General features: G+C 43.8%; 1 protein-coding gene across 2 annotated transcripts in view; it reads left to right on the forward strand.

The window, feature by feature from the left end:
- Window positions 1–26,885, forward strand: part of ADAM12 (ADAM metallopeptidase domain 12) — a 185,053-nt gene that overhangs the window by 152,939 nt on the left and 5,229 nt on the right. For both annotated transcript variants that reach the window (XM_077182778.1, XM_077182779.1), the window contains 10 exons: window positions 11–188; window positions 5,465–5,554; window positions 6,916–7,111; window positions 14,832–14,940; window positions 15,045–15,243; window positions 17,763–17,840; window positions 21,346–21,454; window positions 21,940–22,075; window positions 22,692–22,800; window positions 23,913–24,095. In XM_077182778.1, the coding sequence (XP_077038893.1) occupies window positions 11–188; window positions 5,465–5,554; window positions 6,916–7,111; window positions 14,832–14,940; window positions 15,045–15,243; window positions 17,763–17,840; window positions 21,346–21,454; window positions 21,940–22,075; window positions 22,692–22,800; window positions 23,913–24,095 (1,387 nt within the window). The remainder of the gene's footprint in view (window positions 1–10; window positions 189–5,464; window positions 5,555–6,915; window positions 7,112–14,831; window positions 14,941–15,044; window positions 15,244–17,762; window positions 17,841–21,345; window positions 21,455–21,939; window positions 22,076–22,691; window positions 22,801–23,912; window positions 24,096–26,885) is intronic.

The raw sequence follows: 26,885 nt of genomic DNA on the forward strand, positions 1-26,885 counted from the left end.
TTTTCTCCAGCTATCCATTCCCCATGGTCTTCAGCAGCTGCAGCAGGAAGGACCTGGAAAACAGCCTGGAGAAAGGAGTGGGGATGTGTCTCTTTAACCTGCCTGAGGTCAAGGAGTCCTTTGGTGGCCAGAAGTGTGGGAATGGCTACGTGGAGGATGGAGAGGAGTGTGACTGTGGGGAGCCTGAGGTAAGAGAGTGTGGTGGGCTTTGAGGGACCCCAGGATGAGGGGAGAGATGAGAATCTTGGCTGCCATGTTTCAGAAGGCTGATTTATTATTTTATGATATATATATTATGTTAAAAGAAAATGATATATTAAAACTATACTAAAAGAATAGAAGAAAGGAGACATCAGAAGGCTAGACAAGAATGAATAATAAAAATCTGTGACTCTCAGAGCCTCGACACAGCTGGACCACAATTGGTCATCGAGTAAAAACAACTCACATGCAACCAATCCAAGATGCACCTGTTGGTGAACCATCTCCAGAGCACATTCCACAGCCATCAGATACTCATTGTGTACATTTCTTTTCTGAGGCCTCTCAGCTTCTCAGGAGAAAACTCCTGGCAAAGGGATTTTTCAGAAAATGTGTCAGTGACAGGACACCACCTGGGAAATGCTGCTCATGTCCTGCCTGCAGGATTTTGGCAGTGGAGGGTTGCTTTGGTGGGCTTGGTGTAAGACAGAGCTCTCACTTCTCTGCTTCTGTCCCATCAGCTCGAACCTCAGAGTCTCAGAAGAGCAGGGAGCCTCGAGTGCATTCGAGATGGGAAAGTTTAGGCAGGGCTTGGGTTAAGAATGTGCTCAGCTCATCCTTAGAGAGCAAACTCTGGCTTGTCCAGCAGACTGGCCATGACCTCCTGGTCCTAGAAGTTCCTTTCAGCATTAGCTAATCTGCTAAACTCAGAAGAAGTTTGAGAACTTGGCTGGAATTTCTCAAGCAAACGTGAGTTAGTCGAAGGTTTGTTTCCATCAATAAGAAGCCACTCTTATAGTTATATATTTATGTTCATATTTATATTTTATATTTATGTTCATATTTATATTTATAACATTTTTGAATTGTATTTAAATTTGCATTTATTTATATCTATGTCAACATAACCACAGAATCTGTGCAGTCCTAGAATGCTTTGGGTTGGGGACCATAAAGATAATCTCATTTTCCCCCTGCCATTTCACTTATTCACTATCCCAGGTTGCTCCAAGCCCTGTCCAACCTGGCCTTGGACACTTCCAGGGATCCAGGGGCAGCCACAGTTTCTCTGGGCACCCTGTGCCAGGGCCTCACTATCCATATCTATAGAATTATATAAATAGAAATATTAATATTGGCCAAGTATTTTTCATTGCAGCTTCAGTTTTTAGGTCCAAGACCTTTCCTCCTTCCCTGCAGGATTTTTTTTTCCCTCTAGTCAGTTACCTCCCAACAGAAAGAGCCCTCACTGCCTCCCAAACAGATTGCTGCTGCATCCAAGATTGTTCCATTCAGTTTAGTGACTGTGTCAGAGGACTCCTGAGATCAGCAGGAGATAGGCAAAACCTGGGGTCAAATAATATCCGAGCTGGCATCCTTATCCCTTTACATCCTCTCCTCATTGGCTTTATTGAACTTCTCTCTGATTATGTGAATTAAAGGCAGCAGCAGATCTGGGATTTGTTTCCTGTGATGAATAGGGACCTACAGACAAAAGAGATGGGGGCAGTTAAAGCAGCAAGATATTGCTGCATCCTGCCTGTGGAGTGCATTGGGCTTGTCCAAGCCTTGAGGATTTCCTGACAGTTCCTCACTCTTGAGGATAGCAGGGTTGGAGGAAGCAGCCTTATCTCCATGTTTAAAGTCAGTAGAGTGCAAGCAGCTTGCAAATGTCTTTGTAACCCTGTTATCTTTCTTGTTTTCATTTCTGAACGTCAGTGATACCTTTTCAAGTCAAAGCCACTTAATGTCAGCAAGCACTGCCTTGATTTGCCTCTTCTTTCTGTCTTTTTTGCCTTTTTAGTTATATTGGAAAGAAATGCAGCTTGGGTGCAATTAAACTTATTTGGGATTTACTGCTGTGATCTGAGTGCTTCCAGAAAACCTGTGTGATTAGTTACTAATGCCCTGCCCACTCATTTGTGCCAGCTGAGCTCTGTCCATGGTGTTGCAGCATCCCAAGAATGAGTAATATTAGGATTAAATTCTTCTGTGAGGGTGGGCAGGCCCTGGCACAGGTGCCCAGAGCAGCTGGGGCTGCCCCTGGATCCCTGGCAGTGCCCAAGGCCAGGTTGGACATTGGGGCTGGGAGCACCTGGGACAGTGGAAGGTGTCCCTGCCATGGCAGGGGTGGCACTGGATGATTTTGGTCTCTTCAAACCCAAACCATTCTATGATTTTATGATCCTAACAATTTTTGTCTATATGACCAAAAATGCCTGATGTGCTGCAGTGTCTGTGGAAGGAGGGTTAATGTAAATTATAGATAGAAAGATAAAAGGATAAAGAGAAGTAAAAATCTTCAGTCCTTGAAAGATGAAAATATGTCTTTCATAACCAGCTGCAAGGAAGAACAGAAAACTACAAATTGCTAACTCAGAAGTCAGACAAATTACTTCCAAATGTAATTAGGAGTGAGTGCCCAAACAGCTGTGACATGCCAGGGACGAGTCAACACAGCTTTTGTGCCAGGAACTCTTCTCTTACAAAATTGTGTCTTACAAATCCATCACAGAGCTCTGAAGGGCTCAACAAGTGCATGGAAAGGGAAGGGACAGGGCTGTCACTGCAGCCTGTGAGGGGCTCAGAGAGGCTTTGGGCCAAACCTTCACCAAAGCATCTCTGGGAGATTGAGCAGCTGTAAAGGAGAGAAAAGTGCACGGGCAAAAATTGGGTTAAAAGATGAGAAATGCAAGCAGGTGTAAATCACCCATTTCATGCAGTGGTAGGAGACCTGCTGTGCTGTATCCATGAGATGTGTCCTGGGACTACACAACTCAGCATTTCCATAAAGAGCCTGGGAGGAGGAATAGTCTTTAATTTGCTGATGATATTAGTTAGGCTGCTAGAGATGAAAACTGGCTGTGAAGGACTGCAGAGAAATCTTCTGAGGCAGCTGGAGCAGGCATTAGGATGAGAAATGGGACTCACTGAGGAGTGATGCACATTCCAAAAACACAAAGAAGATGATGGACTCTGAGCTGACTCTGACCATGGAGGAACAAGACTTCATATTGCAATAAATAGTCTCATGAAAATGTCAGCCCAGTGCTCAGGAGTGGTCTAAAAGGTAAATAGGCTGTTAGAAAGTACTAGGAGAGAAATAGGAAAACAAAACAAAGCACCAGCAGACCTCTATAAATCTGCTGTGCCTGAAACTGCTTGTGCAGGTTTTCCCTACCCCTCCCTGATCCCAGGGAGGATAAAGCAGAGTGAAAAAAGATTGAGAGAAAAGCAATAAGGTGGTTCAAAGTTTCCAAAGGGCTCTGGCTGGAAAAGAAGAAAATAAAGGGGAATGCAGCATAAGCTGATAAAATCGTGAAGGGAATGGAAAGGGTGAGAGAGGAGAGATCAACAAATGAGCAGATGAAGTTAGAAAATGGCAGGTTCCAAACAAGCAGAAGGAGCTGCTGCCCTGACTGTGTTGGTTACCTGTGAGTTCCTTTACTCTGACTCTTACAGGTGCTAAAAATGCCCATGGAGCCAAGGGAGAGCCAAGGGAAAGGCAGGAGAATGGGAAGGTGTCGATGTCCTTAAACCTCTGCTGCTGGCTGCTCTCAGGGGGACACAAGGACAGAGGGGTTATGGGCTGACCCCGTGGGGTCTGTCCTGTTCTTAGAGAAGAGAGGGGGAAATCCAGGTGTCCTGTCCACAGGACAGAGCCTGACATCTCGTAGGTGGTGCTGGAATTGTTCTGGGGTTGGGCTGCTCTGGTTCCTCTGAAGAGCCAGGAGAGCCACACTGAGAAACCTCCTCCCATCATTGCTGTTGTTATCAATAATAACTAATAATAATAATAATAATAATAATAATAATAATAACAAACTCCAGGAGTACTTTCAGGTGGCAGCCTCCATCCTCCCAAAACCTGGTGAGCCTTGCTTGTTTTTTCACTTGTTTATGTTAAAATCATTCCTGACAATTTGATAGCCCAGGCACAAAAACTATTTACCAAGCTCATTCCCTACAATGAGCAATAAGTGAGGCAGCAATTGGAAATTTCAGAGGCTGCTGAAACACCACTCCAAGAGCTGTGTCTTTATCCCAGTCTGCCTGTGGAATGCTGCTGTGGGGCCAGAGGATGGGGTATTGCAGCTGACTGCTTCAAAATGGCCTTAATGGGACTGACACTCCACCCTGCTTATCTCAGATTATTTCTGAGGTGAATTTAGAAAACGTGCTTCTGTGCAGAGGAATGTTGCTCCTGACATGCAGCAGCTGCACAGGAATATTTCTGTAGCCTGCTGCTTCCTGGTGATCAGAAATAGGAGCAGGAAGTTGTTCCTCTGCTTCACAGCACAGTTGGCTTTGTACATCCAGGAAGATAATACCTAAAAAACAGTGAAATGCTGAGAATCCTTCTGGTTTGTGCTGGTGAGTCAGTTGGGAAGCTTTCAGAAGCCAGGGAAGTAACAAGAGACTGAGAGCATCACTCTAACCCACTCATTCCTCCTGTGTTCCCTCTATTGTCAGTGATCCCTTGCTAAGTCAAACAGATTTAACACAGCTGAAGAGCAATTTTATCTGCTCCTATTTCTGTGAGAGAGATGAGATTCCAGCTCAGCTGGTGTAACTTGCAGCTTGTGGGCATTATCTTGGAAAAACAAATCCATTCTTTTCTGAGGCTCCTTACGAGCTCATTCTACTGACAATAAAGTTTGCAGGAGCCCACACACGGCACCATCTAATCCACAAGTGTGAAATTGGGATGTATCAGTGAGTGAGGCTGCAATTCATGGCCATTCCATATCTCACAGCTCTATTACTGGTGTGCTCTGATAAGGGATTACATGGAATTGTGTCGTTGTCTTCCTCTGTGGCAGCCCCAGCCTCCATCCAAACAGGAGCCTGGCCAGCAGCTAGCACAAAACAGAGCTGTGGTCGTGATGCTCAGCAACTGCAGCAGCTCCTGGATCCTCTCTGGAGGCACTGGAATCATTCCACTGATTCCTGTGGCAATAAAACACCCCAGTGCTCTATCAGGGTTGGTGTCAGCACGCTCGGGTTGTTTCTGATATTTGGGATTAGATCCATAGCTGGAATAAACCAGCCCTCCTCAGCAGCTCCTCTGGTTTTACTACACTTGTTGGGCTTGTTGAATCCGAGGGCAGACAAGGCTGTTTGGATCAGGTTGTCGAATTTCATGCATAATTCATGATTTCATGCCCAGCTTTTCTTGGCAGAGCTATAGGCAGCCTCTTGATTTACAGCTCATGGTGACTGCACGTTGTCTGCTCTAAATTTACCCTCCAAATCCATGCAGGAATGTACAAACCCGTGCTGCAATGCAACCACCTGTGCCTTGAACCCAGGAGCAGTGTGTGCACATGGGCTCTGCTGCGAGGACTGCCAGGTGAACCTGGGGAAATGTCTCTGGGTGGGGTGGGGAGGGCAGAATTCTGCATTTTTCCCTGCTTCAGTGCAGTAAGCAACGACGGAGGAGAAGTAAATTGGTATAGATGAGCATTAAGACACTTGCATGTCATGTGAGCAATTAGATAATTCCCAAAGCAAGGATGGAGGAGAAGTAAATTGGTATTGATAAGCATTAAGACACTTGTGTGTCATGTGAGCAATTAAAAAATTCCCAAAATATAAATTATTGAAGGAGCAGATCAACAGATTTTTTTTAATTGTCTCTGTGCTTTTTGTGGCCCCTTCAGTTACTCATGCAAAACTTCTTTTTCATGAACTTTTGTGTGCTTTAATTTTTCTCATTCTTACTCAGCAAGCATTCATTAAATGCTTAACCCTCTTTTTTGGGGGGAGGGTCCTTAAATTATTAACTCCATCAGCAGCATAATGTATTTTTAACAGCAGCTCATCAGCTGTTGTGGTCTCCTAACACTCTATAAAAGCCAACTTACCACAGGCATTTACCTGCTTGAATTCTCAGACCATCCCTTGCCTGTGGGCTAATAAAGCATCCAGCAGGTTGTCTGTGGCAACCTATGAGCTTGGAGCAGCAAGGGATCCTCACAGCCAGGAATTGCTTTTTAGCAAAATCAATCTATCTTCATGTCCTTTGCTTTTTACCAAAGGCAATGTGATTAAAATTCAGCGCTGCTCCCAGAGCACACCCAACTTTTGTGGCTGCTGTTGAGATGTGAATGTTCAGACTGGCACGTTCCAAAAAAAAAATATCATTTTCCATGGAAATTGGTACAGGACAAACAGTTAATCTTGTAACTAAGTTTGAGGAGATCTTGATGCCCATCACAACAACATTTCCATGAGGAAATGTAACTCCATAGATTTATTAACGTTCAAGATCTATTCAAGATCATTGAATTGAACCTTCCAAGCTGGGAATTGTTGGGCATCTGAATCCACAGCCAAGTTTGCTGGTGGCTTCCTGTGCCCTAACACAGCACAGTGTTCTGTGATCAGCTGCCCTGGATGGAAAGGTCTCTGACCTGCCCAGTGCCCCAGATCCTCCTTTCCAGAGTTCTTGTGCTCGGACACGATGAAGGAGCCACCTGCAAACATCAGGGCTGGGGTTCCCTTCTGTCTTGAGTCATGTGTGCAGCTTCATCTGAGCCTCCTTGCTGCCAAAGCCTCCCAGCATGGCTCAGATCCATGCACTCAGAGCTCTGCCATCCCTGCCCTGTCCTCTGCAGTCAGCTGGGGCCGGGCCGGGGGGAATCTATCTGCTCCTGTGCTGCAGGGCTGACCAGGCACAGCCCAGCCACTGAAGTTCTGTTTGTTTTGCAGCTCAAAGCAGCAGGGATTTCGTGCAGAGAGTCGAGCAATTCCTGTGATCTGCCCGAGTTCTGCACGGGGGCCAGCCCGCAGTGCCCGGCCAACGTTTACCTGCACGACGGGCACGCGTGCCACGGGGTGGATGGCTACTGCTACAATGGCATCTGTCAGACCCACGAGCAGCAGTGCATCACCCTCTGGGGCCCAGGTGAGTGCCAGAGAGGCCTCAGGTTTGGCTTTTCTATTTTTCCCATTCTGTGCTGCTTTAGTGGGTGGGTCTGGGCTTCACATCAGGGGATGCTGAGCTCTGTGCACAGAGCAGGGAGACAAAACAATTCCTGCTCCAGCTGGGCACCAAGGACAAATGATCCAAATCTCAGCCCAGGAGCACAAACCCCGTGGGCTGGAGAGAGAAAAACAAGCAGGGTGGGACTGCAGGGGCTAAAGCTGGAATGGGACAATGAACTGCAAGGTGCAAATGGAGCAGAACTGATCCCAGGGACAGAGCCCGTGCCCGGCCGTGCATTTTGGGGCCATTTTGGTTCATCTTGGGTGCAGCCCTGGCTGGGCTCTGGTGCTGCCCAAGGTGGATCCATGGAGGAGATGCTTTGAATGAATCCCTGCTTTATTCTTTAGCTCTGCCCAGCCTCTGTCCTAGGGCAGCCCTCCCAAGGCATCACCAGCACTGGGACACAGGTCTGACAGAGGCTTGGGGGAGGGAATAAAGATCTGGAGGGTGCAGCACCAATCTGTAGCTGTTTGAATCATGAGGGAATCTCTGGGTGATTCATTCCAGCCTTGATTTGCTGTCGTGTTCATGTCTTGCAGCAGGAGGTAACGAGGCTCATGCAGCAACAAGCTGCAAATGGATAGGTGAACTTAGACAAATCATTTCCTCCTGACTTTGATATGGTCTGATGTCACCCCACAAGGTGCTGAACGCTCCTGGCAGGTTGAAATCACAGCCCTTTTCAGGCTGCTGTGTGAGCTTCCTCCTGTGCTCTAAACAGCTCATCTGCAAAACAGATGTGTCTGCTCCATCCCCAGCCAGGGCTCAGCTTTTGACACTGACATGAGACTCCTGGATCACTGTGTGTATTTTATTAACTGGTGCCACCTGGAAACTGCCTCCTGACAGTGCTTTTAGCAGGGTGTGCACTGAAGCAGAAAGGGGTTTATTCTCCCGTGGGAATTTGCTCCCTTTTTGCAGAAATCTGTTAACATGAGTTCTTGAGTTGTTCTCAACATGTTTCCCAAGAAAGCTGTTCACCTTTCTATAAAGGCCTGTGACCCTTCCATTGAAATGCAAGTATTAACTCAGAATTTTGGTATGAATCCAAATCATGTCTTCTTCAGCATCTCTGACCTTCTATCTCAAATTTGAAAAACTCTCTCTCCTAAGGAGAAACATTACTTAGAAATAGGTGTAATTATTTCTTTTAAACTAATATTTCCAGCCTCTTTGAATTCAGCATCTCTAACTCTGCTCCAAAACCTCTGTATCAGTATAATGGCACACAGATGTTTCCCTTGGTCAAAGCCCTCCCCAGAACACTACTGAAGAATTTCTCTGTTTCCTTCCCAGAGAACGTGGACTTTTTGCAATCTCTCTTTAAAAGAGCATTACAGCATGTCAGGAAGCAGCCCCAGTGGTGCAGGTCAGCTTGGCCATGTGGGTATCAGAGCATGTTCAGGAGGGGTTCCAGCTCAGAACTGAACTCCTCACGTGGAACAAAGCGTGCTGTGCTCCAGTCCCACGCGTGTCCTAGAGCTGATGTGAGCTCATAGAGCCATGGACAATTATAGCCTCCAGCCTGAGTCACACTGGGACTTCTAATCCCTGCATACACAGACATTTCCTCTTGTACAAGGCAAAAATCTCCTCCTGAACCAGTTTCCCATGCTGTGGAAAGTTACTTGGTCAGGCTGTTCGTGGTGTCAATGGCTGAGAAAAATTCCTCTAAAGGTCAGGGAGCTGCATTGCTGCAGCTCCTTGCCAGGTCTGCTTCCTAACACAGCAATTCCACCACAGCCCTGGGATCCCCTAATTCTCTCCTGCCTTCCTTCTCGGGACTGTTTGATATGGGCACTGGCAGGCATGGAAGCTCCATCTCTCTTTATGAGACAGATGTTGTGTTAAGAACAGAGCTCAAACAGATTTTGGCTGGAATACCCCTTGGTTTTGCCTTGGGAAGGCCCAAGGAGAAGGATTTTAAATAGGGAGGAAGGGACATGACCAAACCTGAACTGAAAGTCTTAATTCTTGCCACGTTTTTGGAAGTATAAATTAAAAATAAATGCAGATTCCCAGAGGGGTTTGGGCTGGAAGGGACATTAGAGATCATCTCATTCCACCCCTGCCATGATCAGGGACACCCTGCACTAGACCACGTTGCTCCAAGCCCTGTCTAGCTGGCCTTGGACACTTCAAATAATGCCCATATTCTGGATTTAAAGACTAGGGGTGTGAATATCCACTGCTCTCTCACACATCTGGCTGAAGTGTGAGCTGGCAGATTTGGGGTGGAATGAGAAGAGAGGTGGGTGGCTCATGCAGTTGGAAAAACTGTGCAGATCATGGTACAGATTAAAAACCTACACGTCTTTCCAGCCTTGCCTGCAGCACAAAGAGATTTGACATTCTAAGATGTTGTCTCTGGACTTTGTACCAAAATATACATTGGAACCTTTTCCCAGGTTGTTGTGTCTGATCAGAACTGTTTTTAACAACTGCCTGTGTTGAAGTAGTTTTGTGTTTAAAAAAAAATAATTCCCCCTCTGAAGGAAAATCATATTACAATTCATTTTCATTCTCTCCTTATTTTCTTCTTCCCAGTAGGAGGAATCCATGCAGAACAAAATACAATAACTTTTCCTAAAATAATATTCGGTATATTGAATTCCTTATTAATGTCTTCCCTTGTACATCTTTCTTTATTCATCAGGTTACAGATGTCCAGAAGCCCAATGATAAATGTCAATCTTCATGTTTTTAGATCTATTTAAAGGAAAATGATGAACACTGTCAGAGCTTGTTTACATTAGGCTGAGCAGTAGGAACCTGTTTCCAGAAAAGCACTTGCATTTCCTTGGGGTTGTTTTTGTTTCTCTCAACACAGTGGCTCAGATAAAATAGAGGATTTTTGTTTTTTTTCTTCTTTCTTATCTTTGTGGAAAGCTTGGTGGGAAGGAGAAGGGAGGAGCTCCTGGGGAGAATCTCTGAAAATAGCCATGAGTTCCTCTCAGAGCCCAGGCTGATTCCAGTCTGCTCCCAGAGCTCTCCATTCTCTCTCTCTCTCTCCATAATTCATGTCATTTTTATCTTTGGGGAGCAGGAAATTCTGGTGACCTTTTTTTGGTCCATATTCAAAATTATCAGATTGTACTGATCTGACCTATTGATAGCAGTGACATCAATGGTGATGCTGTGTGTGGTGGCATTTTCCAGACACACAGATAGAGCTGCTCAAGACAGAGAAATCATTGATTACCAAGGAACAGAAGATTCTCAACTTTAAACTCATGGCTTTTTCTGCATCGACAAGAAAATGATTCTTTAGGGAAGTTTGGCAGTTTGTTTTCCTGTAATTTCCCCAAGTGGGGAAAAAAGCAATGATTTTGGGGAGCCAATGGCAGGCATTGATTTAATAATTAGAAGACATTTAAATGTGTTGCATGGACATGGCCATTTGTTGAGGCAGGAACATTCTTAATTTAGATGTCAATATTTGTTACTGAGTGAGAACTTTGCAGGTTTTGCCAGGTAGAACCCTACAGACACAAAATAAATGTCTGTAGAACCCTACAGACACAAAATAAATGGGCTGCCCGCCTCAGATATCTGACCCAACCACTGCTGATTTGCTTTTGGAAAACTGCTAATTGTCCAAGCACTGCAATTTCCTGAATTCAGTGAAATCAAACTATTTTGACCATCACAGATTTATGGCCAGGCCTTTTTCTTCTGTCGATGGGAAAGATATTAAATCATATTCTCAGGGGTGGTGACATCATCCTCCTTAAATGCACAAAAATGCTCAACCCCATCTTGCTCTTGTCCAGACAGAATAGGGATCATCAGGATGGGGAGAGGCCAAGGGCAGCTCATGGAACTTTTGCTTTGCAGCAAAAACAAAGTTAATGAGCTGAAACCCAGATCACACGACAGAGAACTGTGGTTTTTATGCTTATATTTACTTGCACAGTTATTTGTGGTGCTGGCTGGCACAGCCTGAGCCACAGAACTCCAGCCTGTTACTCAGAGGTTGTTTTTTTCCCCTCTCCCCACCCACAGACAGCTGGGAGCTGAACTGAAATATCTTCCTTTTCTGCTGTCAGCCTGCTAGAGCATGTTTCTCGTGTTCATGGAATCAGCACCATGGTCAGAAATTTCCCTCATTCCTTTCAAGAGACTCTGTTGGTGTTTACCTATGGCAGCAGGTCTGAAATGACACAGCATTTCTGTGCCCTGCAAGTTAGATTTTTTTATTTTTTTATTTTTTTGCAACTGCATAGGGAAAGAAGTGGGCTCATCAATATACACATTTGGAGAAAAAACCCCAACAATCTCCAGGCTGGCAGCTGCAGGGGTGAGCTTTGACCTTCTGCAGCTTCCAGGGGCTGATTTAATCCCTTGAATGAGGCTTGGCATGGAAGGGCTGACAGGACCTTAATTAGAGGGTCATGATACTATAATTACCAACAGCAAAGTGAAATAAACTCTGTTCATCCAGCTCAAACCACTTAATAACCCTCAGAAATCCTTCACAAATCATTTTGCCTCTGCCTGCAGAGGTAGAAAATAGAGGAAGACAGGACTTTCTGCTTCAGTTTACGTGGTGCAGTCATGATAAATGGGTTTCCTCCAGAAACACAACATTACAATTCTCTTCCTTAAGCATCCTCTGAAAACCTCCTTTTAACTTGGTAGCTCCATCTGTTCAGCATCTCACACTCTGATATGTTTTCATCCATAAAGAAGTACAAATATTGTGAGAAGCCAGTGGGGAGAGGGAACAGCCATCTGAATCCCAAGCACCAGCATGTCTTGGGTGGAAACCAAAGGCAGAAAGTGAAGCTGGGTTTTGGTTTCCAGGCTGCAGATGATCACTGGGTACCAGGTGTTTCCACACACAGACTGCTCCCAGCCTGGCAGGGGAGTGGTTGTTTGTGCTCCACAAGATCCTTTTTCTTGTCAAGTGTTATTAAAGCTGGAGTTAAAGCTCAGTGTCTGAGCCCTGCAGATGTGTTTTCCTTCCTGGGGGCTGCTTTCCATCATCTCTGCAACGCCAGGCTGCTGAATTCAGGAAAAAAATCAGCCACACCAAAAAAAAAAACCCAAAAACTTCCACCAGGTGAAAGAGGAACACCTTAAACTCTGTCTTCAGCATTCCCTTTTAAAAACCATTTTCAGAATAAGCCTTAGTTACATCCCTTGCAGTCAGAGCACAGGACATGAGCATTCATTTGGCTTTTGGCAGCTTTGGCCCTGAGGGGACAGCACTGAGGGGACAGCACTGAGGGGACAGCACTGAGGGGACAGCGTGTCTGGGCTCTGGGCTGTGCTGCCACAGCTCCAAGGGAGCATCCAGCCCCTCAATTCCATGGCAGCAGCTGAGCTGGGCTGAGGCTCCTGGCCAAAAACAACACCCAGAGCAGTTGCTCACAACCAGGGCTGCACAAGCTGGTCCTTGCACATGTGGGAGAAAAAGCAGGTTTAGAAAAAACAGGTTTAGAAAAAGCAGGTTTAGAAAAGGCAGTTTTAGAAAAAGCAGGTTTAGAAAAGGCAGGTTTCCTTGGCCTCTTGCTCCCAGAACGTTTCTTCCCTCCCCAGCCCTTCCAAAGCTGCTATAGAATTTGCACATGGTAATGTTTGTCTCAAGCTGAACACTGAGTGTGCCCACCCTGGAAAGATGAGGAGGCATCTGCATGCTGAAAATGGAAATTTAACTTTTGCTTTTTCTGCACAGCGCCTCGTCTGGATGCTTTTGTTGATTTTTTTTTTTTTTTTTTTATTATTGCATGAACTTTAATGAAAAAGAATTGAAAGAATCCTGTGTAGGTCCCTTTTAGGAGTTCTAGATTTGAAAAAAATATTCTGAACTCAGCAAGCTTGATCATAATCTTCCAAAGAATTTCAGGCTCTTGTCCTTCTCCCCAGGGAACTATCAGCTCATATTCAGTTCCTTCTGTGCCTTTCTTGCTGAATTTTCCAGTTTCAGCATGTTAAAATGTTAGAAGGAAAAGAGGGTGCCATCTTAAGTCTCTCCAACTCTTAATACTTTGTCCTTAATAGCATTAGATTGCTGTTCAGCAGTATATAGTATTAGTCAAGCTTCTGACTATGAAATGCAGATAATTAATTGAAGTTTTAATCTCTGAGTTTTTAGTGAAAAGATCCACACTGGCTGGAAGTGTTACAGTCATATTTGTATTTTCTTCTCCAGGAATCTGACCCCCTTTTTTTTCTTTTAAGAAAAGAAAAAAAGAACATTTTCCTCTTTGAAGACTTTCAAATGAAATCTTCAGTCTGGCTCAAATAAATGCAATGTTTTACCCACAGTTAGAGGCATACACACTTGGAAGTGACTCAAAACATTTGACAAAATGTAGCATTAGTTGAAATGTTCTGTGTCTGGTAAAGATCAGGAGCACTGTAGAAATGGGATATTCTCAGCCTTTGGGCTATCACATCACTTGCTGCCAAGTTCTTTTTGCTTTGCTTTGGCTGATCTGTCAGAAGCACAGAAATGCAGGTAGCAGGTCTCTGGTCTCAGTTTTAGCCAGAGTTTCCTCTCTGCTGCTCAAAGCCAGTCTCCCTGTTGGAGCAGTTGAAATGTTGGTGGTGACTTGATGGTGCTGTTAATTATTTTCATGGAAAGAAAATACAGAGTAGTAAAGAGCCCTAACAAAGGGCCTCTTAATCTTGCAAGAAGCAGCAATTATTGGCTGGAAATGAAAGCCACACTTCACTGTAGAACAAAGGGATTAAATTCCAGTACACTGACTAATGAATTGTTGCAGCAGTCAAACCAGGGAAGCAGATCCTTCACCTCTTCAGCATTCCAGATGAACGGATGCATCTTCCCCTAGAAGATATTCTGTAATTGGTTCTAATCTGGAGGGAAATGAGCAGGAGATTGTGTGTATAAAACACTAGAAGAGATGTTCTAATAGCGCCCTTGAACTCCTGAAGTGCAAGGATTAATTATCTGCCTGCACAAGCTTTTCCAGCCCTGCTCCCACCAGGGAAGTTCCTTTGCCATTAGGATATGTCTTTATCAGAAAAGATCACAGTAGATAAGAGCCAGATGCTGCCTGAACTCCCATATTCCCACTTCTACCACCATGACAGAAATGCCCCTTCTTCCATGTCACTCTTCCTCTCAGGAGTGGGTGTCCTGAGGGTTAAGGTGGGATGGGCTCCTTTCCTCTCCCCAGTCCTTCAGCCTGAGTTAATAGCAGCTCATTTCCCTTTGCCATGCCAGGCCCTCACATCTTTACACCCAGTTTACAACTGGATTTTCCCTGTTGGCTTGTTCTCAATTGCAGTCAAACAGGCCTTTCTTGAAAAGAATTTTCTTTGGGGTGTCACTAGAACATGAACTCCTGCAAAAGAAGAGTCAACTTTCCAGCTGGCCTTTGTCTGTCTGGTATTTGCTAGAAGGTTTTGTGTCCTAGGAGGATTGGCAAGAGGGCTGTGAGCTGAGAAATCCTGGAAGAGAAGGAGTTCTGCACTGCCTGTTGCTCAGAGACAAACTCTGGCAATCCCACCCATCCAAACCCTTCCATTAGCATGCACCGCTGTTTGTTGCCTCATCAACATTCAGCTCACATCCCCCCTTTCCCCTAAAGCACCAGCAGAGCTCAAAGGAAATTATTAAAAACACCTTGTATGAGATGAGAGTTCTGATTAGGTTTTGTTTCAGGTGCAAAACCCGCTCCTGGGATCTGCTTTGAGAGAGTCAATTCTGCTGGAGACCCTTACGGCAACTGCGGGAAGGACTCCAAGAGCTCCTTTGCCAAATGTGAACCCAGGTAGGGCCTCTCCCTGCAAACACAGCAACAGGTGCTGGCAGAGGGCTTGGAACATTTGCAATGATTCACCTCATCCTTGCTTGTGTTGTGTTTATTTCCATCAGGGATGCGAAGTGTGGAAAGATCCAGTGTCAAGGAGGAGCAAACCGACCCATCATTGGTACCAATGCAGTTTCCATAGAAACCAACATCCCACTCCAGGAGGGGGGCAAGATCCTGTGCCGTGGCACCCACGTGTATCTGGGGGATGATATGCCTGACCCTGGGCTGGTGCTGGCAGGAACCAAGTGTGGAGATGGAAAAGTAAGATTCTGGAATGCTCCCAGACGAGGGGAACATCACGACCGTCGCTCTGCCAAGTGTTTTGTACTTCTTTTTTCTTTGGATTTTTTTTTTTTTTCCCCACAAAATAATTGCTTCTCATGCTTAGACTGAAACAAATTTTCCTCCCTTCTGGCCACTGTTCTGGATTATGGATTTTCAGATGCAAATTTGAGCAACCTGATCTGGTGGAAGGTGTCCCTGGCCATGGCAGGGGGTTGGAAATAGATGAGCTTCAAAGTCCCTTCCAACCCAAAACGTCCTGGGTTTCTGTGCAATGCAAGTTGCTTAAGTTTATGACTGATTTTTTGAAGACAGTCCCAATTATCTGCCCACGGAGGCTTGGGGTTTTCTGCAAAATAAGTACAGCAAAATACATTACAGGCTTATTAATGAATTCCTGAGCTCCATGTGTTCCCTTTCCCAGCATCTCTGGCATTGCAAAATTGTCATTAACTTCACTTGAGGTTTCAAAACGTATTTTATCTTCTGATTATGACTCCCCACTTCTTTTTTTTCATGCAGGAAAACCTATCTCTGTATGCACTCTTAGAAAACTATAAACCCATTGATGCTCAGCCACCAAAACTGATTTTAGTGTTTGTGTTTTGCAAACTTTGTGAATTACCCACTGCAAATGCAGCCCAGATTTCACATGGCTGTGAAAAAACTCATTCTAAGTTTTCCTTTTGTGAGGAAAGCATCTGAGAAAGATGGGAGGCAGCCATGAGTTTACAGGGGGAGGAGGAATGGAAAGCAGTCCAAGATCTATTGAAATGAAGGAGGTTTCCATACCCTCAGTGGGTTTGCTTGCAAAAAGGAGGAAAAACAAGTGCTTTGATAATTTGTGGTAAATTGAAGTAAGCCTCTGAATTTCTGAAAGCTTTTGAATTACGTTGTATTATCTCACTGTACTGGGAACAGGTTTGAAATCCATCCCCAGTGAAACCACAGCTCTGCTACAGGAAAACAACCCTTACAACATTTCTAAGTCAATCTGTTCTAAAAAGTCTTTTCAAAGGCAACTCAGCACTGAGAAAGCACCCCATTATGTTTTACTAATGAGTATTTAATCTTTCTAATCTATCTAATCATACACATCCACACTATAGAATACACAGGCTAATACTTCTGAAATTGTATGTTTTACTTTGAGGACATTAGTGCATTTGTATTATGGATTAAGAATATGAATTTAAATATTCTTGGGTTTTCTCAACTGGAGATGCACAATTTGAAACGCAGCCATTTTAATGTGATCAGAATTCTGGGAGCTGCTGCACTGTGAATATTTGAATTGTGAATAGTGCTGTAATCAGACCATATTCTCTCCATGCCTGCATGTTGATGCCAATTCACTCTAATTTCCTTTCCATTTTTCCTTCTCCCCAGGGCATAAGTGCCCTGATTAAGCATCCCTGTCGCCTCCTTCAACACCATTCCCAGCTTAATGCTAATTATTGTGACTGACTTTTAGTACTACTGAACTGCACTGCAGTTAAACATGAGCAAAATGTGCAGTGTGGGGCTTTTTGACCTTTTCTGTTGTCAACATAGCATAGGAACTGTTATTCTAGTCCTAATTTCTTCTTTTTTCTGTTTGGAGTAGGGTTACTTCTCATTACAGACATGCTCATCAGTTGTGTGGCTGTTTGATGTTATTATTGCTCAGCACTAATCTTGCTTAACCTCAATTTTCAGCTCCATTGGCAGCATAAAGTTTATCTGCAATGAATGGAAAGCAAAAAAAAAAAATTTGAATTTTATTCTTCTGCATATGCTATTTGTTTACTTCCATTTCCTATAAATATTAAATGTTAAATAGGGTTGGTTTATATTTGACACCAAAAAAAAGTTATTTATGTGGGAAAAACTTGGAAAGATCTTGGTTTTCCTGGAAAACAATGATGAGCCCATAAAAATCAATGACCTCACTTAAATATTCACTACTATGGGTCCACATTCTGTAGTGGAATGAAAAATATTTCACTGTTGATATAAACAAAACTCTGATAATTTACACCATGAGGATCCAAAGCTTTGCTGAAGGAAGCATCTGCTGTGGTGAAGATAGGAAGGAAAACAGAGCAGGAACCTGAAGGAATCCTGCTCAGTGCACTCCTAGTCCTGAAAAAAAATGCAAATTACTGATTTTTAAATTGGCTTTAAAAACTCCCAAACCCCAGGGTCTCCCCAGTAGTTCCACCTGAGTGGATCTGTGAGGGTTTGCTTGCACAACCTCACACTGTGAACTGTGTGTGTGGAGCCAGGGCTGGCCAGGAGAGCAGAATTCAACTTGCTCAGCTTTGGATTTCAAAGATTTAAAAGGGGCTGAGGGAAATAATAAGAAGACACCCAATCCTGGTGTCCTTTTTGTCCATATAATGATATATATTTGTGTGCTGGGAATATTTAACTGCTGAAAGAAGGGATAGGGTGCCCTGGGAGCCCCAGCAGCTCTGTCCCTGTTCAAAATCTTTTTTTTTTTTTTTATTTTGCAGATTTGCCTGAACCGGCGGTGCCAGAACACCAGTGTTTTTGGGGTCCATAAATGTGCCACCAAGTGCCATGGACGGGGGGTAAGCATCCTAGGAAAACATTTTTTACAATCCCTCAATAACCACTGGACATGAAATCACTTTCTGTAATGGCTTTGAGATCTATAATTGCCTGCCATAGATCAGTCAGAGTCACTGCAATACATTTTATTATGTATTTCCATTTCCCCTGTGCCTTATATGAAATTGTTTTTATTTGACAAAGAAATGTTTATCAGGCAGTAATTATCTTGTTCTTAATTGACAGCCTGTGATACAAAGGAATCTTGTAATCCTCAAAGCAATTTGAAGTCTGACCCTCCATCATGAAGAATTCCCATTAAAAATCAAAAATGCAATTTCTCCATAGATACAAAGAAGTTGAAGTTTTTGAATTGAGCATTGGAAACATTGGAATTGAGAGGCAAATGAAACAGCATTTCGAAAAACATTAAAAAAGTAAAACCATATTGATGAGTTTTGTGGCATGAAAGTGGCACAGAATGAAAAATGTGATGATATCATTTAATAATATCAGTGGTTTGAAACCCAGTTTATATTATGATAATGTTAATTATGTCAAGCTTTGCCTTATTAACCTTGATGTGCTGATGAGCTGTTTGTTTCTCTGAAAAGCTGTGGCAGCCACACTGGAAGAGCCATAGAAACTCACTGTCCTCTCTGAGGAAGGATTTTAATTTGCTTTAACTTATTTTATCACCCTGAATTTGCAAAACTGAGTGTGTTGATGGTGCTGCCTCTTATCATTGAGGACGGAATGAGCAGAGGCTTGGACTGGCATTTTTTATGTCTGTACAAACAAGAACCTCTGGTGACTCCTCAGTGGCAAAACTGACCTCGTGGAATTGTAAATGGGAATTCCTGTGGTGCTTTAATTTAAAAAATAATGCTTAACAAAGTATATAACAAAGTATATTTTTAATTATCTTGCTGTCTTTGAAATGTAAATTTTTTTTTTTTAATTTTACATGACCACAGTCAGTCTGAGCTCTCTGAATATTTTAGTGCTCTGCAGACACAGGGAGCACAGTGTTTCTGAAAGCCTGCCAAGCTGACCTGGCCAGAATATTGCATGCTCAGAATAACCCAAACTCCTGTGAACTGATTTGTGTCTTAGTGAAAACTCATTTATTAATCTGTGCTGTGGGCTCTCCATGGTGGTGGCAGATCAGTGATGGTTGGGGTTAGCACAGAATTAAGGACCTTATTGACAACAAACCCTAAAGCCCAAAATCTTTTATTTACACATTGATTTGAGCACCTAAATATGACTTCATATCCTGGGGTCAGTTTGGATCCCTCAGGACAAGACATTGAGGGGTGGAGTTCAGGGAAGGGAATGGAGCTGGGCAGGAGCTGGAGAATTCATAAAGGAGCTGGGCAGGGGCTGCAGAATCCCTGAGGGAGCTGGGCAGGGGCTCAGCCTGGAGCAAAGGAGGCTCAGGGGCCCTTGTGGCTCTGCACAGCTCCTGCCAGGAGGGCACAGCCGGGGGGGTCGGGCTCTGCTCCAGGGCACAGGGACAGGAGCAGAGGGAACGGCCTCAGCCTGGGCTCAGGGTGGATATTTGGGAACAATTTCCTCATGGAAAGGTTTTTCCAGGCCTGGCACAGCTGCCCAGGGCAGTTTGGAGTCCCCATCCCTGGAGGGATTTAAAATCCATGTGGATGTGGTGGCACCTGGGGCCATGGGTGGCCTTGTCAGTTCTGGGGAATGGTTGAAGATCTTGGAGATCTCTTCCAGCCTGAGCAGTTCTGTGACTCCATGCATTCTGTCAGGCCAGCAGGGAGCTTTAAGCTCTGTGTTCACCACACAGCAGCTGCCTGAGGAGCAGCAGGAGGAGATAATGAGGGTTTGGGGACAGTGGGGAAAGCCCTGGAGCTCTGGCTCCTGCCCTGTGTGCAGCAGGGCCAGGCCATGCTGGTGCTGAGCTCCAGTCCCTCAGAGCTCTCTGATCCCACAGGGGTGGTCAGGCCTCCCCAGCTGTTCCCTCACCCAGATTAAAACCACCCCAGCACAGAGCACTGTGTCTCTGCAGCCAGTGCAGGTGTGGCATTGTCCTGGTTCAGGGCAAATTTTGGAGAGAACCCCCAAAGGGGCTCCTCTAGGAAAGCAGATTCAATTGGCTTCTCCCCCAACTGGTTTGGGAGAAAATACCTCCTTGGGGACAAGTGGAAAAAAACCTGTTTATTAAACAATAAAACCTAAACAATATTAAACAAAACTCCTTGCTGCTCCAAAAGAGATGACAAACTGAGAAAGTCCCTCCCCGGGTTGCAGCTCAGCTCACTCAGGCTCTGATCAGTCCCTCAGTGCTGGAAATGTCACAGCCCAGGCCCAGCCTGGTGGGCCCCAGGTGGAGCTGCTGGTGCTCTGCTGGTGTCCTGTCCAGAGCAGGTTTGAACAGGTCCAAAGAAAATGGAAAAAAACCCCACAGTCCAGGGAACTTGTTTGCCTCAGCAAGCTAAAACTAACTAAAACAACGGAGAGCTCTGTCCCACTGTCTGTCCATCCACAGACAGCACAGGCCAGGAGCAGGAATGTGGAGGAGTGAGTGCAGTGCCTGAAAACAAACTGAGCTTCTTCTCTGCCCCCTTCACTCTCTGGAACAAGTCCTAAAGTGCAAAACTTATTATTGAGCATAAACAGAACACGACAGCTGGGGATTAAAGCATCATATAGTCAACCTAGGACAGGTATCAAAGCTCCCTCAGGGTTTCCTCAGCCCTGAGCCCATTTCACAGCTTACTCCAGCAACTGGTTCATCTTGGAGCCATGGAAAAATCTGTGCTGGGCTCAGTGCAAGCCCTTATGGAGAGGAGAGCTTGGGGTGTAGTAATTACATATCTTCTGAACAGAGAGAGACATGGCTCTCCCAGGAAAATCCTGGGAAGCTGTGTAGAAGCTGTGAGAAATTTAGATGGAAGAATTCAAACAATTATTAACTCTCTTTCTGTAACCATTGTTTATAGATACGGTTTTCTAGAGTGTGCTATTCCTATTCACCAATAATGGGAGAGAAGATTCCTAAAGGTCTTAGGTCCACCATTGTTTCTATAAGAACTGTAGATTTCTAATAATCAAGTGTCTTTTCATGCCTAATAATAAAGTCTCTGTATCACCTTTGGCTGTCCCCAATACCCCTTCAGTAATACTTGGGGGGCTGACAAAGCTCTGCTGCTCCTGTGCAGGCAGGAGGAACTGAAGTTACCAGGCAGATAATGCTGCTGCTGGAAGCAAACAGAGAACAAGACTTAAGAGGTGTCTGATTATCCTCATATTATTGATGTTGTCAGCTGGGGCAACTCCAACGATTTCCTGCCAAAGAAATAATGGTTTTTAGGATCCTCTTCCTCCATGGCGAGTTGCTCTTTGCCACCTCAGTGTGCAGCAGGCAGCTATCAGCACATCTCCTTTCTTCTCCAAGTTTTATTCCTCTCTGATGTGTCACTGTCTGATTAGAAGCCCTTATCAGCCAGGGCTGCTCTGGGGTGTTTTTCATGTTAAGCCATTTGTCTTGTTTTGCAGGTCTGCAACAACAAAAAGAACTGCCACTGTGAGGCTGACTGGGCCCCCCCCTTCTGTGACAAGCCAGGCTTTGGTGGCAGCGTGGACAGTGGGCCCATCAGACAGGCAGGTCAGTGGGAATTCAGGCTCCACCTGTTTTTTTTTACAGGAGAAAGAGTGGAAACTGGTCAACCTCAAAAAGAATTATTTCTACACTTTGTTAATTTTACAGGATTTCATTATTCCATGCCAATTTTTCCCCAGAGTGTTGGAACATTAGTGACCTCAAAGATGTTTCTGGTTTATGTCTGAGGACATTACAGGGCAAGCAGTCTCCTCACAAGTGGATGTACAAACTAAATCTCAGTGGGAAATAATGTCTGCTTTCATATGAACAATACAGTTCTAAACCAAAATGGATCTCTCCTCTGCATGCCAGATGCTGCAGTGGGTGGCAATAGTCAAATTATGACAGCATGGTTATTTCCATGACAAAGCTTCCCATCATAATTTCACTGCTGAAAGATTTTTGTTTTTTGAAGATAGCAAAGAAACCCTGGCCAGGCAGTGAGCAGGCCCTTGGAAGAAGTTAACTCCATGTGATTTTTTTTGCAGACAATAAGAGCTTGACCATAGGAGTGTTGATAACCATCCTGTGCCTTATCTTTGCTGGATCAATCATGTACCTCAAAAGGAAGACTTTCATGAGGTGGTTGTTTACAAGCAAGAAGACAACAATAGAGAAATTAAGGTTTGCCCATTTTCCCTAATTATATTCCAATAGATATTAAGGAAAGGAAGCAGTAAACACAGCAATTCTCATCACTGTGGATGTATTAGGAAGAACCAGCCTTGACAAAAAATATTCACCATTATCAGCAGTGTTTTCCCTGGGTTGGTTTAATTTCATTGATAGGCAGTAAATAACACAGGTATTGGTTTGAATATATCCCTCTTTCCTTTTGGGATGAAAAATTAAGCAGCGATGGAAGTATTGTCTTTATTTCCATTTGTCTGAAACAGTTTCATTACACTGCATGGCCTTTTATCTAAACTCAGCTGAGTGAGCTGAAACTTTCCTATTTGAGGTCATTACTGTTTAAATGTTAGATTCATTAGAATAGTCTCCTGGGTGTTACAAAGCTGCATTTCCACAGATTGCAGAAGCTAATTTAACAGACTACTGGTTTCTAAAAAATCAATATTTATTTTTATTCTTGCAGGAGTGCTAGACAATTTTTACTTTCCTTGTTTACTATAACCAGGCAGAAAGTCCTTGCAAAATCCCATCCTGAAAAGAGGCTCCTGTTTAAGAAAATGTTACAAAGCAGAACGTTGTGTTCAACAATTAAATGTTTGTATTGCAGGTCTGTGAGTCCAGCAAGACCTTCCAGTTCATCTGAGCCAAATCATGTTCATACCGTATGTGTTAGTAAAAACCTCATTGTGAAGCCACAAAATACAGCCATACAAAAAGTGAGTCCATAAATATTTTTTTTAAGTGGGGGAAAACCAAAAAAAGGTCTCATGTATTTTGGATCTCAATTAAGTGATTTATTATAATGCAATAATTACATGAACTTAATATCATGTAGGTAGGACTAACATTAAGTAAAATGGGAGAGGATGTAGGCTTCAAAATTCATTTATGCCTTCCACATTGAATACAGGTGGAGCTGTCCAGTGCAGAAAATAAATAGTTTTGTCTCTAGGAGAGAAAAGCAGGGCACTCCCATGGATTTTAAAGTAGCACTAGGCCAGGTTTGATAGGGCTTGCAGCTCCCTGGTGGGAGGTGTCCCTGCTCACAGACAGGGCTTGGAACATGCTGGTCCTTCAGATCTCTTCAGAACAAACCATCCTGTGATTCTGTGCCAGCCCTTGAAATGTACAACTTTGGTTGGATTATTGAAATGAGTAACTTTGGTGGAAGATTTGTGTAAATGAGTAACTTTAGTTAACACCAAAATGTGTAACTTTGGTGGATGGTTGAAATTGTATTACTTTGGTTGGATTATTGAAATGTAAAACTTTGGTTGGATGATTGAAATGTATAACTTTGGTTGGATTATTGAAATGTAAAACTTTGGTTGGATGATTGAAATATATAACTTTGGTTGGGTGGCTGAAATGTGTAACTTTGGTGGATGATTGAAATGTATAACTTTGGTGAAGAAGATTGAAATTTCTAACTTTGGTGGATGATTTAAATGTGTAACTTTGGTTGGATTATTGAAATGTAAAACTTTGGTTGGGTGGCTGAAATGTATAACTACGGTTGGACTATTGAAATGTATAACTTTGGTGAAGAAGATTGAAATTTCTAACTTTGGTGGATGATTTAAATGTGTAACTTTGGTTGGATTATTGAAATGTAAAACTTTGGTTGGGTGGCTGAAATGTATAACTACGGTTGGACTATTGAAATGTATAACTTTGGTGAAGAAGATTGAAATTTCTAACTTTGGTGGATGATTTAAATGTGTAACTTTGGTTGGATTATTGAAATGTATAACTTTGGTTAATGATTGAAATGTATAATTTTGGTTGGATGATTGCATTTCTAACTTTGGTGGATGGTTTTTCCCAGAGGGAGGGCCCCAGGCGGCCGCTGCCGTATCAGATCATCGACATCAGCGACCCTGTGAAGACACACGAGGTGCCACCATTAAAAACACCCCAGAGGGTCCTGCCACCCCTTCCCCAGCTGCCAGGACACCAAGCTGGGCCTGAGAGACCCCTGCCAGCTAATCCTTCACTGAGGTTCACCCAGGTAACTGTTCTCTTTGAACCATTGATTCTCTTCTATGTAATATTTACTCTGTGAGTGTCTGGAGAAATGAAGTGTTTTCTCATCTTTCTTGCTGCCCTTTTCCCACAGTATTTTCTTTATGTTTTGTGTGAGTTCAGAACTGTGCTGTAGAAAAATTGCCTTGTGGCTAGTGGGGCTGTGATCCTAAAATTTTGGATCCTGAACTCTGCCTTCACCACTCAAAAGACAACAGAACAAAGACATTAGAGGCAAACACATCTCTGCAGCTGCCCAGGCAGGGGAGAGCTGCACAGTTTGTTAGTGAGCTGCCAGACACAGAGAGACAGTTTAGGGAGTCATGTTGCAGATGTGATGTGCAAGAGCAAAAGGTGTCTTAGCTTGATGTGCTTCTGCCCTGCCAAGGGCTGCATGAAGCACAGTCTGGTTTTCCAGGGCACAGACACAAAAACCACTATTTCATGCAGACCCACCTTTCCCTGCAATGTTTAAGTAGAGATGGTAATTATTTTTTATTTTTTATTTTTGAATAAGATGCATCTGAGGGCGATAGACAGGGTAGATGAAGCTGTGTGCATTAAACAGTGCCTTTCCTTGTCACTGGCTGCTCCCTTTTGGTGGCACTTTGGAGTGACTGTTTCTGTGCAAAGCACCCAGGCTGTTCCTGTTCTGGCTGTGGTACAAGGTTGAAATGGAGTTGTTAACACCTGCAGGAGCCCTGAGAGCTGCTTGAGACCCTTCCCTGGTGCTGGATAGGAGGAGACAGCTCTGAGACAGTGCTGGAGTGCAGGGCTTTGAAAAGGGATTGGAAAAATGTCAGAAACAAAGAGGGATGAGAGAGGCTGCCCAGAGAAGTTGTCAGGGAGGGTGCCCAGAGCAGCTGTGGCTGCCCCTGGATCCCTGGAAGTGCCCAAAGCCAGGTTGGACAGGGCTTGGAGCAGCCTGGGACAGTGGGAGGTGTCCCTGCCCATTGTGGTAGCAAATAAGTGTTTCTAGATTTAATTTTTTCTAAGCCTGAACATTGTATCACTCAGGTTAGACCAACTTTTCCAAGTGCAATCTGTGTTTTATTTGCTTTTTTATCTTCCCTTTTCCACGTTTCCAGTCATTTTCCTTTCCAGAGGAGTAAGGAACACTGATTCTTTCTAAAATAAATTTTGTAGGGAGTCAGGAGCAATATTGATTCCTCTTGCTTGTCTTTAGCTCCAGTGGTCTTAGTGTTCATTTTCTCATTTTCTCTAACATTCTGCACAATTCACAGTGGTCATAGGGAAGATTTCAAGTGCAAGTGCTTTTCTGCTTCTTAAGCAGAATATGGATGGAGAAAAGGCTTTCCAAGGAAAAGGAAAAGGAGCCATTTGTCATTCTGATACTGCATCTGCACCTGCCCCAGCCTCACTGCACATCACAGCAGCCCAGTGCTCCCCTCTACAGCTCATGTTCCAAAATCCTTGTGCTCCAAATGTCACCCAGAGTGCCAGGTGGAACACCAGACCTGCAGTACCACCACTAGCAAAGACTGACAGATCTGAAACTGCCAAAAAGCTTCTCAGCTTGGCAGCTCAAATTCATTGTGACAGTTCCTTCATCAAGCAAAATATCATTGCACCATTTTCAGCCTCTGCATGGAACACAAACAGGGGATCAGCTCAAGGCAGCCTAAAGAATGAGCAAGAATAGATTCTTTCAAAATTAGATCATAACCTCAATATTGTGAGAAACAGCTACTTTTTATGTCAGAAGGACCAAAAAACACTGTGTGGGGAGAAAATCTTTCATTCCTAAGTCAATTTTTTTCCCTCAAATCTTGGAAGAAGTAAATTAGAAGAGTTAGAAGTAAATTCAGAAGAGTTTGGGATAATAAATATAAGTACTGCTTCATGTATTGCTTCAGCTCTCTCTTGGAAGCACGTCCAGAAGGGGAGCAAGAGGAAGGACTTGAAAAATCATTGCTACATTCAGGATATCACCCAGATGCTCAGTGCTGCAGGATGGTGCTGTAAATTATATAAAATTGCCTTCAGTTGTAAGTAAAATAGTTAAAAAACAAAGACAACACGAAATAAACCAAACCAATCAACCAAACAAAAAACCCTCAGCGAATTAGCTCTTGCCAAGTTTAATATTTAATTATCTTTTTGACTGAAAAACAGCTTTTCCTTCTTTCAGATGCTCTTGCAAGGCAAACAGTCTTTATTTATGGGCCAGATTCACAGTCAGTATAAATCAGCAGAGCCCCATGTGAATCAAGGGAACAGTGCAGGTTTATCCTAGCCATGGGTTCAGTGCAGGCATTTGGATTTGATCTCTTTCCCCTCGATTTTGGTGCTTTTAGCATTCAGTTGCTGCCTCTGACACTCTCATCCTCTTGTTACCAAAATATATCTCAAATTTTACAGCTCATCCTAATGCCAGGGAATAGAACTTTTTTACTTCAAAATTTTACCACTTAAAAAAGTGGTTTTACTTGTTCCTAAAACCAAGCTCAGCCCAGCTCTGCTCCTTCTGCCACAGTTATCCTGGGAAATCTCTCCTGTGACACCTCAGCTTGGCTGTAATCACTGAGGGTTTTCACTTTCTTCTTCAAAAATCAGTGGAAAAAAGCTGGAATTTCATGCACCTGATGTCTTTGGAGCTGCTCAGTATGAGAATTGTGTTTTTTCATTCCAATGTTTAAAACAACACTTCCCCAAGCAGGGCCTGAATGCATTAAATGCCAGGTTGTGGATATAAAATGGACCAAGAAATCCATCCATAAACTCTTTGAGAGGAAGAGCTGAGGCTTTGTAGGGG

The sequence above is a fragment of the Agelaius phoeniceus genome, chromosome 9 (assembly GCF_051311805.1).
Source record: "Agelaius phoeniceus isolate bAgePho1 chromosome 9, bAgePho1.hap1, whole genome shotgun sequence".
Taxonomy (NCBI): Eukaryota; Metazoa; Chordata; class Aves; order Passeriformes; family Icteridae; genus Agelaius; species Agelaius phoeniceus.